The 16,178-nt window shown below is 46.4% G+C and overlaps 1 protein-coding gene across 1 annotated transcript in view; it reads right to left on the reverse strand.

The window, feature by feature from the left end:
- Window positions 1–815: 815 nt before the first annotated feature.
- LOC124591158 (neurogenic locus notch homolog protein 2-like) overlaps window positions 816–16,178 on the reverse strand; it is a 90,401-nt gene continuing 75,038 nt past the window's right edge. Inside the window, exon 5 of the mRNA XM_047131709.1 lies at window positions 816–1,203. Within this exon, the coding sequence (XP_046987665.1) occupies window positions 816–1,203 (388 nt within the window). The remainder of the gene's footprint in view (window positions 1,204–16,178) is intronic.

Here is a 16,178-nt window from a genome sequence, read left to right on the forward strand (position 1 = left end):
ACCGCCTCAGCTTTGCCGTTGTGACCGATGAGTGTGGAGACTCGTGTGAGTCGTCGCGAAATTGCTTTCGTGTGCTGAAACTCGGGCCTCTGTGTTCTGTCTCCAATACAGCTAGAATTACTTTGGTTGTTGCAATCTTTTACGTCAAGTAGTGACAACTTTACCAGATAGAGAGGATTTCCTTCACATTTTGTATGCGTGTCATGTTCTGGTCTCATTGTGTTTAGTTAAACGTAGACTGACTGTATGGTTCCAGATGATGGTCGCATTATGTAGTGTGAATACTGCTACTAATATCTCATTGTTATTAAACAACAGGTACGGTAGAGTAGAATGTTTGCTGAATATGGAGAAGTAAATTGAGTCTGATATCAGGAGCGAAAATTCTGGTGATAGAACTGATATAGCGTTAATCTCGGTATGTTGCAAATTAGAATAGTCTGATGCAGCACCTTACAGACTGGTGTGAAATACTTTTCAACGATCAGATATTATAGAGCAGTTGTGATTGTTCACAGTGAACTGTTGACTTTTGCCAAGTTTAGTCTGGAAGTTTTACTCGAGACATTTTTGTTGAGAGGTGGATTGTCCATTGTTACCTGAATTATTTTGCTGTTATCTGGCGTTGTCTGGGTTTTGCTACAGCATTGCTTAGAGTATTTGTGTGCTGTATGTTACTCGAGGAGGCCTGAAATTAGTGAGTCACAATAGGATTGATTTTTTTGGATCTTTACTTAAAAAATTATGAATATTGCTCTGGTACAAACTCTTTCAGTTCCTGTTTTTTTTGCACAGAGTTCGCTGGACTGCCTGCCTCATGACAGCATCTCCACCAGCCTCCACTGGTTGTACTGCCTGGCGAGGTCCAGCGCTGTCCGCACACCACCACCAGTTGTGGCCCCCCTGTCGGCCCCCGCGACCAGCAGCGCAGCCGCCACTTCTGCGCGGTCGTTGAGTGCCGCCCAGTGCAGCGGCGTCCAGCCACCCCCATCCCTGGCGTCCACCGCCGCACCCGCCCCCACCAGCAGCCTCGCCGCCTCGACGTCTCCCCTCCGCGCTGCCCAGTGCAGGGCGGTCCACCCCGTCAGCCCGTCCCTCGCCCCCACGTCGGCCCCTGCGGCGATCAGCGCCCTCAGCTCCCCCACTGCCCCCTGCTCAGCCGCCTGGACCAGCCTCCTGTCCCTCTCCTCTGCAGAGAGGCTCCTGCACAAAACACACAAACTGCCACTCTCTGCTGCAAACACACAACACACAGAATGGGGGAAAACAGCCACACGAGGAAACAACTGTTGCGAATACAAATCTGTCCTGAAACAAACCTACCGTATTCCCCCTCCCACAGTACAAAACAGTGCGCAGTTGTGTGTATGTATTAAATTACAGCAAATCTGTTCTATCCCCCTCATAAGAAAATCTTCATTCATCGTCCATTACAAATAGCAATATACAACCTCTGAAAGAATTTCATTACCACATTTTGTCACACTCATTCCTGCAAGTTGAAAGGTGGCTACACTGAGCCACAGCGCCAGAGATTGCGCCAAAGAGTTTTATTCCGCCGCCTCCACTGGCAGTTCTTGTCGAGATCTGGCAGTAGTCAGTGCTTGCTGAGATGTCGTAGTAAAGAGTTCTTGTCGAGAGGTCGTGCTGGAGTGTGCTTGTTGAGATGTGGTAGTAGCGAGTCGGTGTTGAGATGTAAAATAGGGAGTGCTTGTTCCATGTTTTATGCAGTTGTTTGATGGGCTAGACAGCAGATGTTGTTCTAATGGAGATATTGTAATGATTAGAGTGCTTTTCATCAATATATATGAAGGTAACAAAACTCGCTTTTTTTTCTCATTATTTCTATGTCTTGAATAATGCGTCATTACAGGTTCAGTCAACAAAGCATCTGGCTTGTGTTCTTGTATTAGAGTGTAATTCTGGTTTTCTTGCGTAATTATAGTATTTCTATTTTCTTTAATTACTTCAGTATAAATGACATTTAAAATTTCTTGTCTTATTGAAGAAGAACTGTGCCAGATGTGTACGTTGAATCACACTTCCACACACAGAACAGCTACACTTGTGCTTTGTTGGCTTCGTACATTTTATAGTTGCTGGGGACTTCATTAATTAATTGTGTTAACGGAAATTTTCTTTCATTCTTTGTTGTTGTTCTATGCAGTCTTTGCCTGTACAAAATGTTCACTACATGAGCCCACAAGAGACAACTGCCCTGTGCGACCATCAGTTTACATGCAAACCGACACTTCGATGATGCAAATACCAGGAATCGTGTTATTGTACATTACACAGCCACTACGCTTGCATATTCAAATTTATTGTGATAAATGAAACCTCAGAAAGCAGCATCCTCCTTTAAATGACACGACGAAAGTTTTCTTACTGCGCTATCATCGGGGAATGCAATCTAACAAGTAAAGAAGAAATATCTCAAGTATGGTTTCAGTCACAAGTAACAAACAGTATGCAAGATGAAACCTGAAATGATCTGCCATAAAGTTTTGTGTTTCCCGGAGATTCGAACGCAGCACTTAATCGGATGGTTAACTAAGCACAATGAAACGTCAGAAACCGTCATTTTTAACCAGCAATGAAATGACAAACTGAAACCAGGAGACGAAAGTGTTTTGTGTAATGGGCATTCGAAACCAACACCTATCCACACTGACTTCTAGTCACGCATGGACATTGAGCAGCGAAATGTGGACATGTCATAATTTTAAATACAATGATGAAAATTTTCTGCTGACTAGCAATCGAACCCTGGACACACAGTTGTTGACTACATACAAAGATACCTCGACTGTACTATTCTCTTTCACCAGTAGCTAGGAGTGACATGTTTGAAACTGACACGACAGGACGAAAAGCTGCCCGTCTGACTTGGGACTCGAAACCAGTACCACCATTATTGTTAATAAAGCCCAAAGAATCGGTAAAATCATAATAATATCTCACATGTATTTTGCTGAGCTCATGCTGCAACTTAAAGTGACATGCCAGGATTCGAACCCAGGGATGTGTCTCTTGTGAATGTCTTTATGACTTTGCAGACAAGTGGAGACAATGAAGCAGTGGAAATGCATCATCTGAAAGTGATCAAACTTGACGAAAAGGGAGATCTGAGTTCGAATTCCAGTCCATCGTCAATATTTTCCACGTCTCAGGCTCGAATACAGTAAGAGCCAAGTGCGCTGCGGCCTTGTACAGCAATTGGCTCATTGATTTAAAAAAAAATATCGCTTAAGAAAGGTGACTGGTGACAGAGTTTCGACCCAGCGTGACTTCCGCCTCTGTCAGGGCCCAACCTGTAGCGACTCTCCTCCAGGCTACCAGAGGTGGGAGAGATGCTGCTTATGCTTGGTAAAAATGATTGCCGGATGTGAGAAACGAACACAGACCTTCAGCATATGTAGCAAGAATCATTTCAACTTTTTCTTAACTAGCAACTATTGCCACGAATTAAAATTCATGCTAGTTGCGGTATTCAAATCCACTACATGCAGACTAGGAACTCGCGCCCTTAACCCCTTTTATTTCATTTAATTTTTTAACCATTCCGAGGTCTGGCCACGACGCCTCCCCCATACCTGTCACAGAGTCGCTGCGCTATTTTCGCGCATAACTTTCTTTTTTTTTATTTCTAATTTTTTTTATTTTTAGCACTTCATCTGAAAGACCGTGTTTGCACACAAACTCAGCTGAGAGCGACGCCTTCCAAGTTCCGTGTTCACGATGGTTTGCTTTCCGATTTATTTCTCAACATCTTGTAACTCGCCCAATGCCTCTGTTCCCGAGGCTCGTTTGGCAAGTTTGTCTTCTGCCACCCCTGAGCACTGCACGCGCTGGAAGCTCCGTGCTGCGATTCCTGATACAGCGGGTGACGATGAATGTAACGCAGAACAGCAGAAATCAGCGCAGTCGCTTCTGGACAAAAGGAGTTTCGACATACGGAATGAAGTGAAATAAAGTGTACTAAAAAGTACCACGTGTTCTGTCGTGAGGACCAGCTTTTCCTCCGAGATTCCTTCAACACAAAATAGAGTGCTTCTGACCTATGTATTTCAAATTAGATTTATGTTTCCTTAAAAATAAATAAGTCAGTAAGAAACACCGTTTAACACAAAAGAGCTTAAGGACGATTCATTATGATGTTCTTGCGTTCACGCCTTTTTCTATTCAGTTTGCACACTGCTCCACGTAACTGTATGTACTGAAACATGCTGCGAAGTTCCTCTCGCAGTTTCCCGCCTCAGCGACGCACGCGCCGCCCCGTGGCCCGCTTGTGCCCGGCGTGGGTGCGGCGACCCACCCAGCGCCCGCCCGTCTCGCTTCCCTCTGCTGGCAGGTGGTGCGTTGTCTGTCCTCTTAGCCAGTTTACAGCATTCCTTTATTCACACGGCACGTCGCCACGATTCAAGAAAATTGGAAGGCAAGGTACTGGGAGTAGAGTTCGTGTTATTGTGGCTAACAATTGTCCGATAACTCACCAGGTGTCCTTCACTTGAGCGCGTACCAACCTCGCCTGCTATCAGGTCGTAATTCTCTCACGTGCTGCCGACCACCCAGGTGGACTGCCTCAAGTTTCGCTTTGGTTGCTACTTTCCTGTTTACTGCCCTCTACCGAGTAGTTTTCACACTTGTTGGTAGGTGAGGGGTGCCGATGTTTGTCCAGATGGCCCTCCAGCCGTAGTGTGGCTACTTTTGTACAGTCACGTTTCCGCTTTTGCTTCTCATTAATTCCACGCACATGTTCTTGACTTTTACCATATTCGACGGCCAACTCTGGTTTGAGTATAACTGAGTTGGAATCAAAATTGTTCAAAATGATAAAAGCCATTGGCGACGTGCCGTACATCTGTGGGTGGATTCGAAGCAGTGGGAGTAATTTCGTCTGGTAAGTGCCGCGTGAGGGCCGTGTGTGTGTCTTCTTCCGCATGTCGTGTGTGGAACACAAGAATAAAGTTTCTCACTTTCTCCCAAAGTCGGTGAGATTAAATCTCCACCCCTGTTTCCGCCTGAGATGGTCAACGTGTCAAACTTTATCTTAAAAATATTACCACGAGTTAGAAAATGACTCGTAGCTGACAGAAATCTTGCTGCTGTTTCACGTGGTATGGGTAAAACATGTGCCACGCAGTTGACTTTAGAGACCATGTACATATGCGCAAAGTGTGCCCTTTGGAGGTCAACTCTTCTCGTCCTATGTTCTTTGACTCCAACTGGCACGCTGGCAAGCACTTACGAGTTTGCAGCTGCAGTACGATTTACGTTAGACCTGTAGTCCAGAGCCAAAACTTGGACTGAGGTCTCGCGTGTTTCGCAAAGATATTCCGCACCCCACATTCATGACGTGTGGTTTAGTGTTGCTTAGCTTTGAACCTGATGCAAGTTCGGATTTGCTGGTGACCTGCAGTGCCTTCTCCCAGTCGCTGTCGCCAACGATCACCACATCCACATCACCTGTGTATGCCCTACATACGATATTCTGGCGGTGTGTGTGTGTGTGTGTGCGTGTGTGTGTGTGTGTGTGTGTGTGTGTGTGCATGCGTGCAGCCCCTGCAGCTGTTTCTGCAGAGCGGCTAGCAGGGCCTCAGCGGCAGTGGCGAACGAGGCCCTCAACACAGCACCACCTCTCGGCGCACACAGCTCTTGAGTGCGAGCTGCCTGGTTAGCTGACCACTCACTGATCATGATTTGCAAACTGCTGTTCTTCAACATTATTATACCAATTACCTTGACAAAATATTGCAGAAAATCCAGTACGGTCAATGTTTCAAGAAAGCACTGGTGACTCTCCCTATCGAAAGCATTCCCGAAATCGAGCGACATTACGGCGCACTCGAGCGTGACAACATGTGCTGCAGCTACCATGTCGCTATATTCACGGACAGTTTGAATACTTGTTCTGCCTCTACCCACCGTAGTTCGATACGGGCCGGTCACCTCATGCATTATCATTTTCACTCTCCAGCAAGAACGCGCACCATTAATTTTGTAACCACCATTCAGGACAATACCTCATCTCAAGAGTCCCTTTAGTCAGCCATAGTGCCAGTAGTGCTAGTGTTTTCAATACAGTCCTTAGACTGGTAGTGCTACGTCTACAAGAAGTGTCTAGTAACCACAGTTAAGTCAACTATCAGACTCCTTTAGTGAATTAGCAATCTAGTTAAAAGTTGATTAACTCTCTACAATAAATTGATTTCTTAGGACGGATAGGATGTGTGACTGCTGTGTACGGACGCAGGGGGAGCTGGCCACTGTTCGCGAACAGCTGAGCGTGTTGATGGCCGCGGTCAGCCGTCTTCAGGCTGCTGCCTCGGAGTGTAGCGGCGGTGGGGAGTCTGGTGCGTCGCATGGTACACCCCAGGTGTTACACATGCGTCACCCACTGTCCCTGCTGTCGAGACATCCTCGCGGGTACCGGGCGCGGTTGGGTCACTCTCTCCCCGAGGGGAGTGGCGGGTTCAGCGGCGTTCGCGGCGCACGAGGCGGAGGGTAAATGTGGAGGCTGGTCGTGTGGCATCGCCCGCTCTGCCTGTGAGTGGACATGTGGCCGCTCCTTCAGCAAGGTCCGAGCAGGCACACGGGGGGAGGGGTTTATTAGTTATTGGGAGCTCCAACGTTAGGCGGGTGATGGAGCCCCTTAGGGAAATAGCGAGAAGGTCGGGGAAGAAGGCCAGTGTTCACTCTGTCTGCTTGTCGGGGGCCTCACCCGAGATGTGGAGGAGGCCCTGCCGGCGGCCATAGAGAGCACTGGGTGCACCCGACTGCAAATTGTTCCTCATGTCGGCACCAATGACTCCTGCCGTCTGGGTTCAGAGGTCATCCTCAGTTCGTACAGGCGGTTGGCGGAGTTGGTGAAGGCGGAAAGCCTCGCTCGCGGGGTGGAATCTGAGCTAACTATTTGTAGCATCGTTCCCAGAACCGATCGCGGTCCTCTGGTTTGGAGCCGAATGGAAGGCTTAAACCAGAGGCTCAGACGATTCTGCGGAGATCTGGGGTGCAAATTTCCCGACCTCCGCTATCGGGTGGAGAAATGTAGGCTCCCCCTGAATAGGTCAGGCGTGAGGCAGCGGCTACAAGGGTAGCGGAGTATGTGTGGAGTGCACATGTGGGTTTTTTAGACCCCTCTTGAGACGCGACAAGGTAGTAGTAGGCAAAACGCAATGGGCAATAACAATATTAATAAGCTATTAGTAAACTGCAGGAGCGTCTATAGAAATGTCCCGGAACTGCTCTCATTAATAAACGGTCACAATGCCCACATAGTACTGGGGACAGAAAGTTGGCTGAAACCAGATGTAAACAGTAATGAAATTCTAAACTCAGATTGGAATGTATACCACAGAGACAGGCTGGTCAGTGAAGGAGGAGGCGTGTTTATAGCTATAAGAAGTCCAATAGTATCGAAGGAAATTGACGGAGATCCGAAATGCGAAATAATTTGGGTGAAGGTCACGGTTAAAGCAGGCTCACACATGGTAATTGGATGTCTCTATAGGCCCCCTGGCTCAGCAGCTGTTGTGGCTGACCACCTGAAGGATAATTTCGAAAATATTTCGAGTAGATTTCCCCACCATGTTATACACTCCTGGAAATTGAAATAAGAACACTGTGAATTCATTGTCCCAGGAAGGGGAAACTTTATTGACACATTCCTGACAGAACCACAGGCACATAGACACAGGCAACAGAGCATGCACAATGTCGGCACTAGTACAGTGTATATCCACCTTTCGCAGCAATTCAGGTTGCTATTCTCCCATGGAGACGATCGTAGAGATGCTGGATGTAGTCCTGTGGAACGGCTTGCCATGCCATTTCCACCTGGCGCCTCAGTTGGACCAGCGTTCGTGCTGGACGTGCAGACCGCGTGAGACGACGCTTCATCCAGTCCCAAACATGCTCAATGGGGGACAGATCCGGAGATCTTGCTGGCCAGGGTAGTTGACTTACACCTTCTAGAGCACGTTGGGTGGCACGGGATACATGCGGACGTGCATTGTCCTGTTGGAACAGCAAGTTCCCTTGCCGGTCTAGGAATGGTAGAACGATGGGTTCGATAACGGTTTGGATGTACCGTGCACTATTCAGTGTCCCCTCGACGATCACCAGTGGTGTACGGCCAGTGTAGGAGATCGCTCCCCACACCATGATGCCGGGTGTTGGCCCTGTGTGCCTCGGTCGTATGCAGTCCTGATTGTGGCGCTCACCTGCACGGCGCCAAACTCGCATACGACCATCATTGGCACCGAGGCAGAAGCGACTCTCATCGCTGAAGACGACACGTCTCCATTCGTCCCTCCATTCACGCCTGTCGCGACACCACTGGAGGCGGGCTGCACGATGTTGGGGCGTGAGCGGAAGACGGCCTAACGGTGTGCGGGACCGTAGCCCAGCTTCATGGAGACGGTTGCGAATGGTCCTCGCCGATACCCCAGGAGCAACAGTGTCCCTAATTTGCTGGGACGTGGCGGTGCGGTCCCCTACGGCACTGTGTAGGATCCTACGGTCTTGGCGTGTATCCGTGCGTCGCTGCGGTCCGGTCCCAGGTCGACGGGCACGTGCACCTTCCGCCGACCACTGGCGACAACATCGATGTACTGTGGAGACCTCACGCCCCACGTGTTGAGCAATTCGGCGGTACGTCCACCCGGCCTCCCGCATGCCCACTATACGCCCTCGCTCAAAGTCCGTCAACTGCACATACGGTTCACGTCCACGCTGTCGCGGCATGCTACCAGTGTTAAAGACTGCGATGGAGCTCCGTATGCCACGGCAAACTGGCTGACACTGACGGCGGCGGTGCACAAATGCTGCGCAGCTAGCGCCATTCGACGGCCAACACCGCGGGTCCTGGTGTGTCCGCTGTGCCGTGCGTGTGATCATTCCTTGTACAGCCCTCTCGCAGTGTCCGGAGCAAGTATGGTGGGTCTGACACACCGGTGTCAATGTGTTCTTTTTTCCATTTCCAGGAGTGTAGTTCTGGGTGGAGATTTTAATTTGCCGGATATAGACTGGGAGACTCAGACGTTCATAACGGGTGGCAGGGACAAAGAATCCAGTGAAATTTTTTCAAGTGCTTTATCTGAAAAGTACCTTGAGCAGTTAAACAGAGAACCAACTCGTGACGATATCTGGCTTTCTGGTGACAAACAGACCCGAACTATTTGAAACAGTTAACGCAGAACAGGAAATCAACTATCACAAATTGGTTACTGCATCGATGATTTCAGCCGTAAATAGAAATATTAAAAAGGTAGGAAGATTTTTCTGTTTAGCAAAAGTGACAAAAAGCAGATTTCAGAGTACCTAACAGCTCAACACAAACGTTTTGATTTAAGTACAGACAGTGTTGAGGATCAGTGGACAAAGTTACAAACCATCGTACAATATCAGTTAGATGAGTATGTGCCAAGCAAGATCGTAACAGATGGAAAAGAGCCACCGTGGTACAACAACCGAGTTAGAAAACTGCTGCGGAAACAAAGGGAACTTCACAGCAAACATAAACATAGCCAAAGCCTTGCAGACAAACAAAAATTACGCGAAGCGAAATGTAATGTGAGGAGGGCCATGCGAGAGGCGTTCAATGAATTCGAAAGTAAAGTTCTATGTACTGACTTGGCAGAAAATCCTAAGAAATTTTGGTCTTGTGTCAAACCGGTAGGTGGATCAAAACAAATTGTCCAGACACTCTGTGACCAACATGGTACTGAAACAGAGGTTGACAGGCTAAAGGCCGAAATACTAAATGTCTTTTTCCAAAGCTGTTTCACAAAGGAAGACTGCACTGTAGTTCCTTCTCTAGAGTGTCGCACAGACGACAAAATGGTTGATATCGAAATAGACGACAGAGGGATAGAGAAACAAAATCGCTCAAAAGAGGAAAGGCCGCTGGACCTGATGGGATACCAGTTCGATTTTACACAGAGTACGCTAAGGAACTTGCCCCCCTTCTTGCAGCGGTGTACCGTAGGTCTCTAGAAGAGCTAAAGGCCGAAATACTAAATGTCTTTTTCCAAAGCTGTTTCACAAAGGAAGACTGCACTGTAGTTCCTTCTCTAGATTGTCGCACAGACGACAAAATGGTTGATATCGAAATAGACGACAGAGGGATAGAGAAACAAAATCGCTCAAAAGAGGAAAGGTCGCTGGACCTGATGGGATACCAGTTCGATTTTACACAGAGTACGCTAAGGAACTTGCCCCCCTTCTTGCAGCGGTGTACCGTAGGTCTCTAGAAGAGCGTAACGTTCCAAAGGATTGGAAAAGGGCACAGGTCATCCCCGTTTTCAAGAAGGGACGTCGAACAGATGTGCAGAACTATAGACCTATATCTCTAACGTCGATCAGTTGTAGAATTTTGAAACACGTATTACGTTCGAGTATAATGACTTTTCTGGAAACTAGAACTCCACGAGACTCAAGAGGGCCATAGACACAGGTTTCCACGTAGATGCCGTGTTTCTTGACTTCCGCAAGGCGTTCGATACAGATCTCCACAGTCGTTTAATGAACAAAGTAAGAGCATATGGACTATCAGACCAATTGTGTGACTGGATTGAAGAGTTCCTAGATAACAGAACGCAGCATGTCGTTCTCAATGGAGAGAAGTCTTCCGAAGTAAGAGTGATTTCAGGTGTGCCGCAGGGGAGTGTGGTAGGACCGTTGCTATTCACAATATACATAAATGAACTTGTGGATGACATCGGAAGTTCACTGAGGCTTTTTGAGGATGATGCTGTGGTATATCGAGAGGTTGGAACGATGGAAAATTGTACTGAAATGTAGGAGGATCTGCAGCGAATTGATACATGGTGTAGGGAATGGCAATCTAATCTCAGTGTAGACAAGTGTAATGTGCTGCTAATACACAGAAAGAAAGATCCCATATTATTTAGCTACAATATAGCAGCTCAGGAACTGGAAGCAGTTAATTCCGTAAATTATCTGGGAGTACGCATTAGGAGTGATTTAAAATGGAAAGATCATATAAAGTTGATCGTCGGTAAAGCAGATGCCAGACAGATTCATTGGAAGAGTCCTAAGGAAATGCAGTCCGAAAACAAAGGAAGTAGGTTACAGTACGTTTGTTCGCCCACTGCTCGAATACTGGTCAGCAGTGTGGGATCCGTACCAGATAGGGTTGATGGAAGAGATAGAGAAGATCCAACGGAGAGCAGCGCGCTTCGTTACAGGATCATTTAGTAATCGCGAAAGCATTACGGAGATGATAGATAAACTCCAGTGGAAGACTGCAGGAGAGACGCTCAGTAGTTTAGTACGGACTTTTGTCGGAGTTTCGAGAACATACCTTCACCGAAGAGTCAAGCAGTATATTGCTCCCTCGTACGTATATCTCGCGAAGAGACGGTGAGGATAAAATCAGAGAGATTAGAGCCCACACAGAGGCATACCGACAATCCTTCTTTGCACGAACAATACGCGACTGGAATAGAAGGGAGAACCGATAGAGGTACTCAAGGTACCGTCCGCCACACACCGTCAGGGGGCTTGCGGAGTATGGATGTAGATGTAGATTGTGTCTATTATCTGTGAGTTGTTCAACGTGGCAGACTCTTTCGAGAGTATCGCTGTCCCCAATTCAGTTCCACTTCCAGCATTAATTACAGCGACATACCCCAAGAGATCGTGTAGCGCAGCGGCCGTTAGTCCCTGATATAGAATAACATCAGTGTCTGCCACGTACATAAAGTGTTTCAAGCTACATAATTTTGGATGTTTAAAGCTGCAATCCTGAAAGTTTGACACGGGTTCGTAATGTACCCCGTCTCAAAAATTCGACTCTTTCATCGAATACACTCGTACGAACCCTATTGACAAGTGTGACATACGTATCCGCCTCCTGCTACTTGGGTCTGGGTGAGGTAACCGTTCGTTACCGGAGACTGACAGGTGCGCCTCTGGAACCTGAACGAGTTTCCGCCGTTTCCCCATCTGCCGCCACCCCGTACGCGCAGTTCTTCGATACCTCTGTGGGGAGCTGTGCTTGCGTCTCGCTGTACTTCCGCGGGGGCGGGGGCGGGTGTGTGGATGACAGGTCCAGGCTGAGTAGTGCGACTGGAACCTCCCTCCGAAGTTTCATTTAATTTCTGGGCTGCTTGTTGGACCTTTTCGCGCTTCAGTCGACCAGTTTGTGTCTGCTGTGCGGAGCTGACTCATACTAGCATCTTCCGACATTCACGAAGACACAAAGACTGCAGCGGAGAGCTGCGATAAGCGGTCAGTCACCGCAGCTCGCAGCAGAGGTCCGCACGCGGCGGCCGCTGAAGGCAGCGGAATATGCGCGTGTCTGGTTTGGAAATGACACGACGAAAATTCCTGTGGCGACTGGGAATCGAACACTGCACATACCGTTCAACTACATGAAAGACGCTGACACTCTTTTTCACCACTAGCCAACAGCCTATGACTAAATCGAAACCCATACTCATTGTTATTGTTGACAAAGTACGGAGAGGCGTCAAAAATCATAATTTGTCACATGAAGTTTGGTGTGTCCTTGCTACAAGTCGAAAAGACAGACCAAGATTCGAACCCAGTTGTGCATCTTTCGTCAAGACGGTAACGACTTTGGAATCGTGGGGAAACAACGGAACAGTGGAACTTTTTTTTTTGTGGTAAGGTCTTATTGGACCCTACTGCTGAGGTCATCACAAAGCCATCAGACGTGACGAAAAGGGAGATCCGAGTTCGAATCTCAGTCCAGCACCGATATTTTGCACATCTCATGCCGAAATAAAATAAGAATCAGCTGCCCAGTGATCTTGCACAATGAGTGGCACATTCATCAAAAAACACTCTCGCGTAAGACAGCTTACTGGTGACTGACTTTCAACCTGGCATGATTAGGCCTCCGTCATGGCTCAACCTATAAGGACTCTCGCGCAACAAGTAGCAAAGTGACGTCTCTTATGTCCGTTTGCAACCACAGTGCAACACTACATTTTTCGAATGCCGTCACCAGAGGTGAAGATGTGCTGTTTGTACTTCTTAAATTGATTGCCTTATGTGAGAACCTAGCCCCGACCATCACAAGAATCATTCCAAATGAAGACCCGTCTGCACAGAGCATTGGTTCATGACTGTGTCGTAATGGATGCCTTTGCACACTAATGGAAAATTCCGATTCCGTGGGGGTCGATTACAACGTGTTGGAAACATTTCTTTGTTGGTCCATATCGACAGTCACTGGTCACCTTGGCTACCTAAGGCGTGCTCCTGACTTGGTTCTGTTATCGCCGAAATAAGATCACGTTAAGAGGCAGCTGCACGAACGGGCAACACGGTATAGTGCGCAGATTTCTGCAGGATGTGTCTCTCCACTTGCGATTCTACGCTCATAGTATTTCGGGTCTATTCACAAATTTGTGTAAACCCTAAGGCCAGATATCGAACATACTCTCCTCTTTGGATTTCGTCTCGCATAATTGCATTCCTGCAGCGTTTTATGGGGAGAGTACTTAAGTATGTAAGCAACCAGGGTAGATTATACCTAAAAACTGCACAAGTTTCTGTCAAAACTTAAATCGTGTTTGCAGGTGTTAGTAACATAATAATTGGTTGGATGAAAACGTGCACTTTTGAAATGCAGCAAACAGCTGAAACTAGCCAATAATGTGGATTTAAAAACTTCGTTTCAAATAAATTCACTGCCTCAGCGAGGAAGATTAATAAAAGCCAAATTTCTTTAGCAAACCGACAAAAATAACTATTGTTCTGCAAGGCGATTAAGGCCCGACCGTCAGGAAGGTGGAAATAAAATAAAATCTGAAACTAATAACATATTTTAGTCTACCGTACTCATATCAATGTACTTTACTTCGCTTGATAGCTCCCGGCCACAGAGATCAATTTTCTTTTCGTTTGACGTGACAGCAATAAACGAAGAGGAGACAGCAAAACCACTAAACGTAAACGCAGGCCACGTGGAGATCAGCCACCTCCCCACCATAACTCACAAGGAGACGGCACGACCACGGGGTCGCGGATTTGTCCGAAATTTTGCGTGGTGAAAGAGGACCCCTAACACCTCACGTGGTTAAAATACTAGGGCGCACTACTCGGAAAATCCCGTGAAAAATCGGTCCAAAGTTTCTCAGGTGCCTTAGGAGTATAAAATGTTGGTCCAGTGCCGAGCCGCCGTTTGGCCTAGTCATTGTGGTATTGTTTTGTGAATAGGAAATTTTCTACGAACTCCAGACTACATTCCATTAATCTGGCTTATTCCCCTTTGTGTACCACTTTCAACCTGATTGACAGAGATGAACATCAATTTGTCTGTGGAAATGCAGATAATATATGGTTGTCAATCAGAAAAAAATTAGCAACTATGCAGAGAAAACCGCCGTATTTGATAACGCCAACGTGTCTTTTATACCCGGAATAAGAATTATACCCCACCTCAAAGAAAAATGCCGATAACTGGTTGAAGGGACACGCGGTATTTTACCTGCTGTCCAGTAAAGAAAGGAGCAAAGGAGATTTTTGGACGTACATCTCCGAGCAGCATCACAAGCTACTACGCATAAATAATTACTATGATACATACGCCAACCTCATGTGAACTCCATTTTTGATTATGCGATTCAGAACATGAAGAAACGAGAGAATTTAATCTTTGAAAAACAAATACGATCAAGTGACCAACATCACTATCTGGTTTAAGCCTTGATTTCTTCTAAAATGTCAAGGAACCTGTAATTAATTTTCCTTTGTTTTATTACTTTTAAATGTTAGTTGAAAATTATGTACTACTGTGGAATGTTATGACCAATTTAAAAAAATGGTTAGGGCTCGGACTCTTATGCCAGAGGCCTTGGGTTCTTTTTCTTCTGTTTCATTTCCTTTTGCTATTCCACCAATTATTCAAAAAGTTTCTCAAACTTACATTATTTTAGCCCTAGAATGTAAAGTTTTTCATTCACTGAAAAATATTCGTGCTCGTTCTATTTGGTTTCATGGGGTTTCAAGGTTTAGAGGGGCTTTGTAAGGGTCCCCTTGGGATTATAACGGCCATCTGCACATAGGACTGTGCGCGAGCCGCGAGAAGTAAACGGCAGTTTGTTTTTCGACTTCGTCGTCAACAGACATGCCCGTTTGAAATTTCGACGTGTTATTCCGATCCGAGGTTGAACACGTCGACTGAAGAAGTTGCTGGCTCATCTGGAAAGGAGAAGAAATTCCTGAAGAATCCGTTCATAGTGATCCATCAAAATTACGATTGAAGGGCGCAGTGCTGTATTATGAAAAGCTGTTGACGGAAAATATTTTAATTGCATCGACATCTTCGGAAGAAATCTCTCACGATGCTATGTTATTGGCCGGAGAACTTTATAATAATACACTGGAACTTTTGAGTGAAAAAACATTCGTAAATGAAGAGGAATTAATTCACGCTCATAAGGATTGTGAAGAATGTGAGGAGAACGACGAACAGTTCGAAGTGCCACAAAATTATTCGTCTCCAGACGAATATAAACAGTCATCGAAAAGATTTAAAAGTAACCTGATTCCCTTTGCCTACAAAGTCGTGAATATTGCTAAACCGCACCTCAGTGGTCCTTGGCGACGTTGGGGGAAAAAAAGGATGCCGCAAATTGAAGAGAAAAGAAGATCTTTCCCAATGGGAAAAAGATATTAAACGTGGTGGTACGCGAATGGATAAATTTGAGGCTATAGATTCGTGAACCTACGACCGTTTTGTGGAAGCAAGACAGCAACATCAAGTTATGACAAGAAATTTACAGCAATGGACATTGGCTGCGGCTGCACAATTCGTCGATTTCAAATTCAAGGCGTCTGATCGATAGGTCACGGCATTTAAACAGAAGCACAGAATTTCACAACGCAAGATCATGAAACTGGTTTCGAAAAAAGAGGCGGCTTAAATGGAGGCCATCCAGGCGTCTGCGGAGGCCATTCGTCGGCAGACGTGCCGGTTAATCCCTCAATACCACGACGAGGATTATTCGATACATACTGACCCAACAGGTAAACACGTTTTCTGCGTACAGAATGTTTTTACCGATGTAAAATATATCACTTCAAATTTAATTATAGAAAAAGATATTTACATACACATTCGAATATTGTTTAATATTAAAAATACTATTGTTTTAGGATACCAATATCAATCTCAC

Source organism: Schistocerca americana, unplaced genomic scaffold (assembly GCF_021461395.2).
Source record: "Schistocerca americana isolate TAMUIC-IGC-003095 unplaced genomic scaffold, iqSchAmer2.1 HiC_scaffold_81, whole genome shotgun sequence".
Taxonomy (NCBI): Eukaryota; Metazoa; Arthropoda; class Insecta; order Orthoptera; family Acrididae; genus Schistocerca; species Schistocerca americana.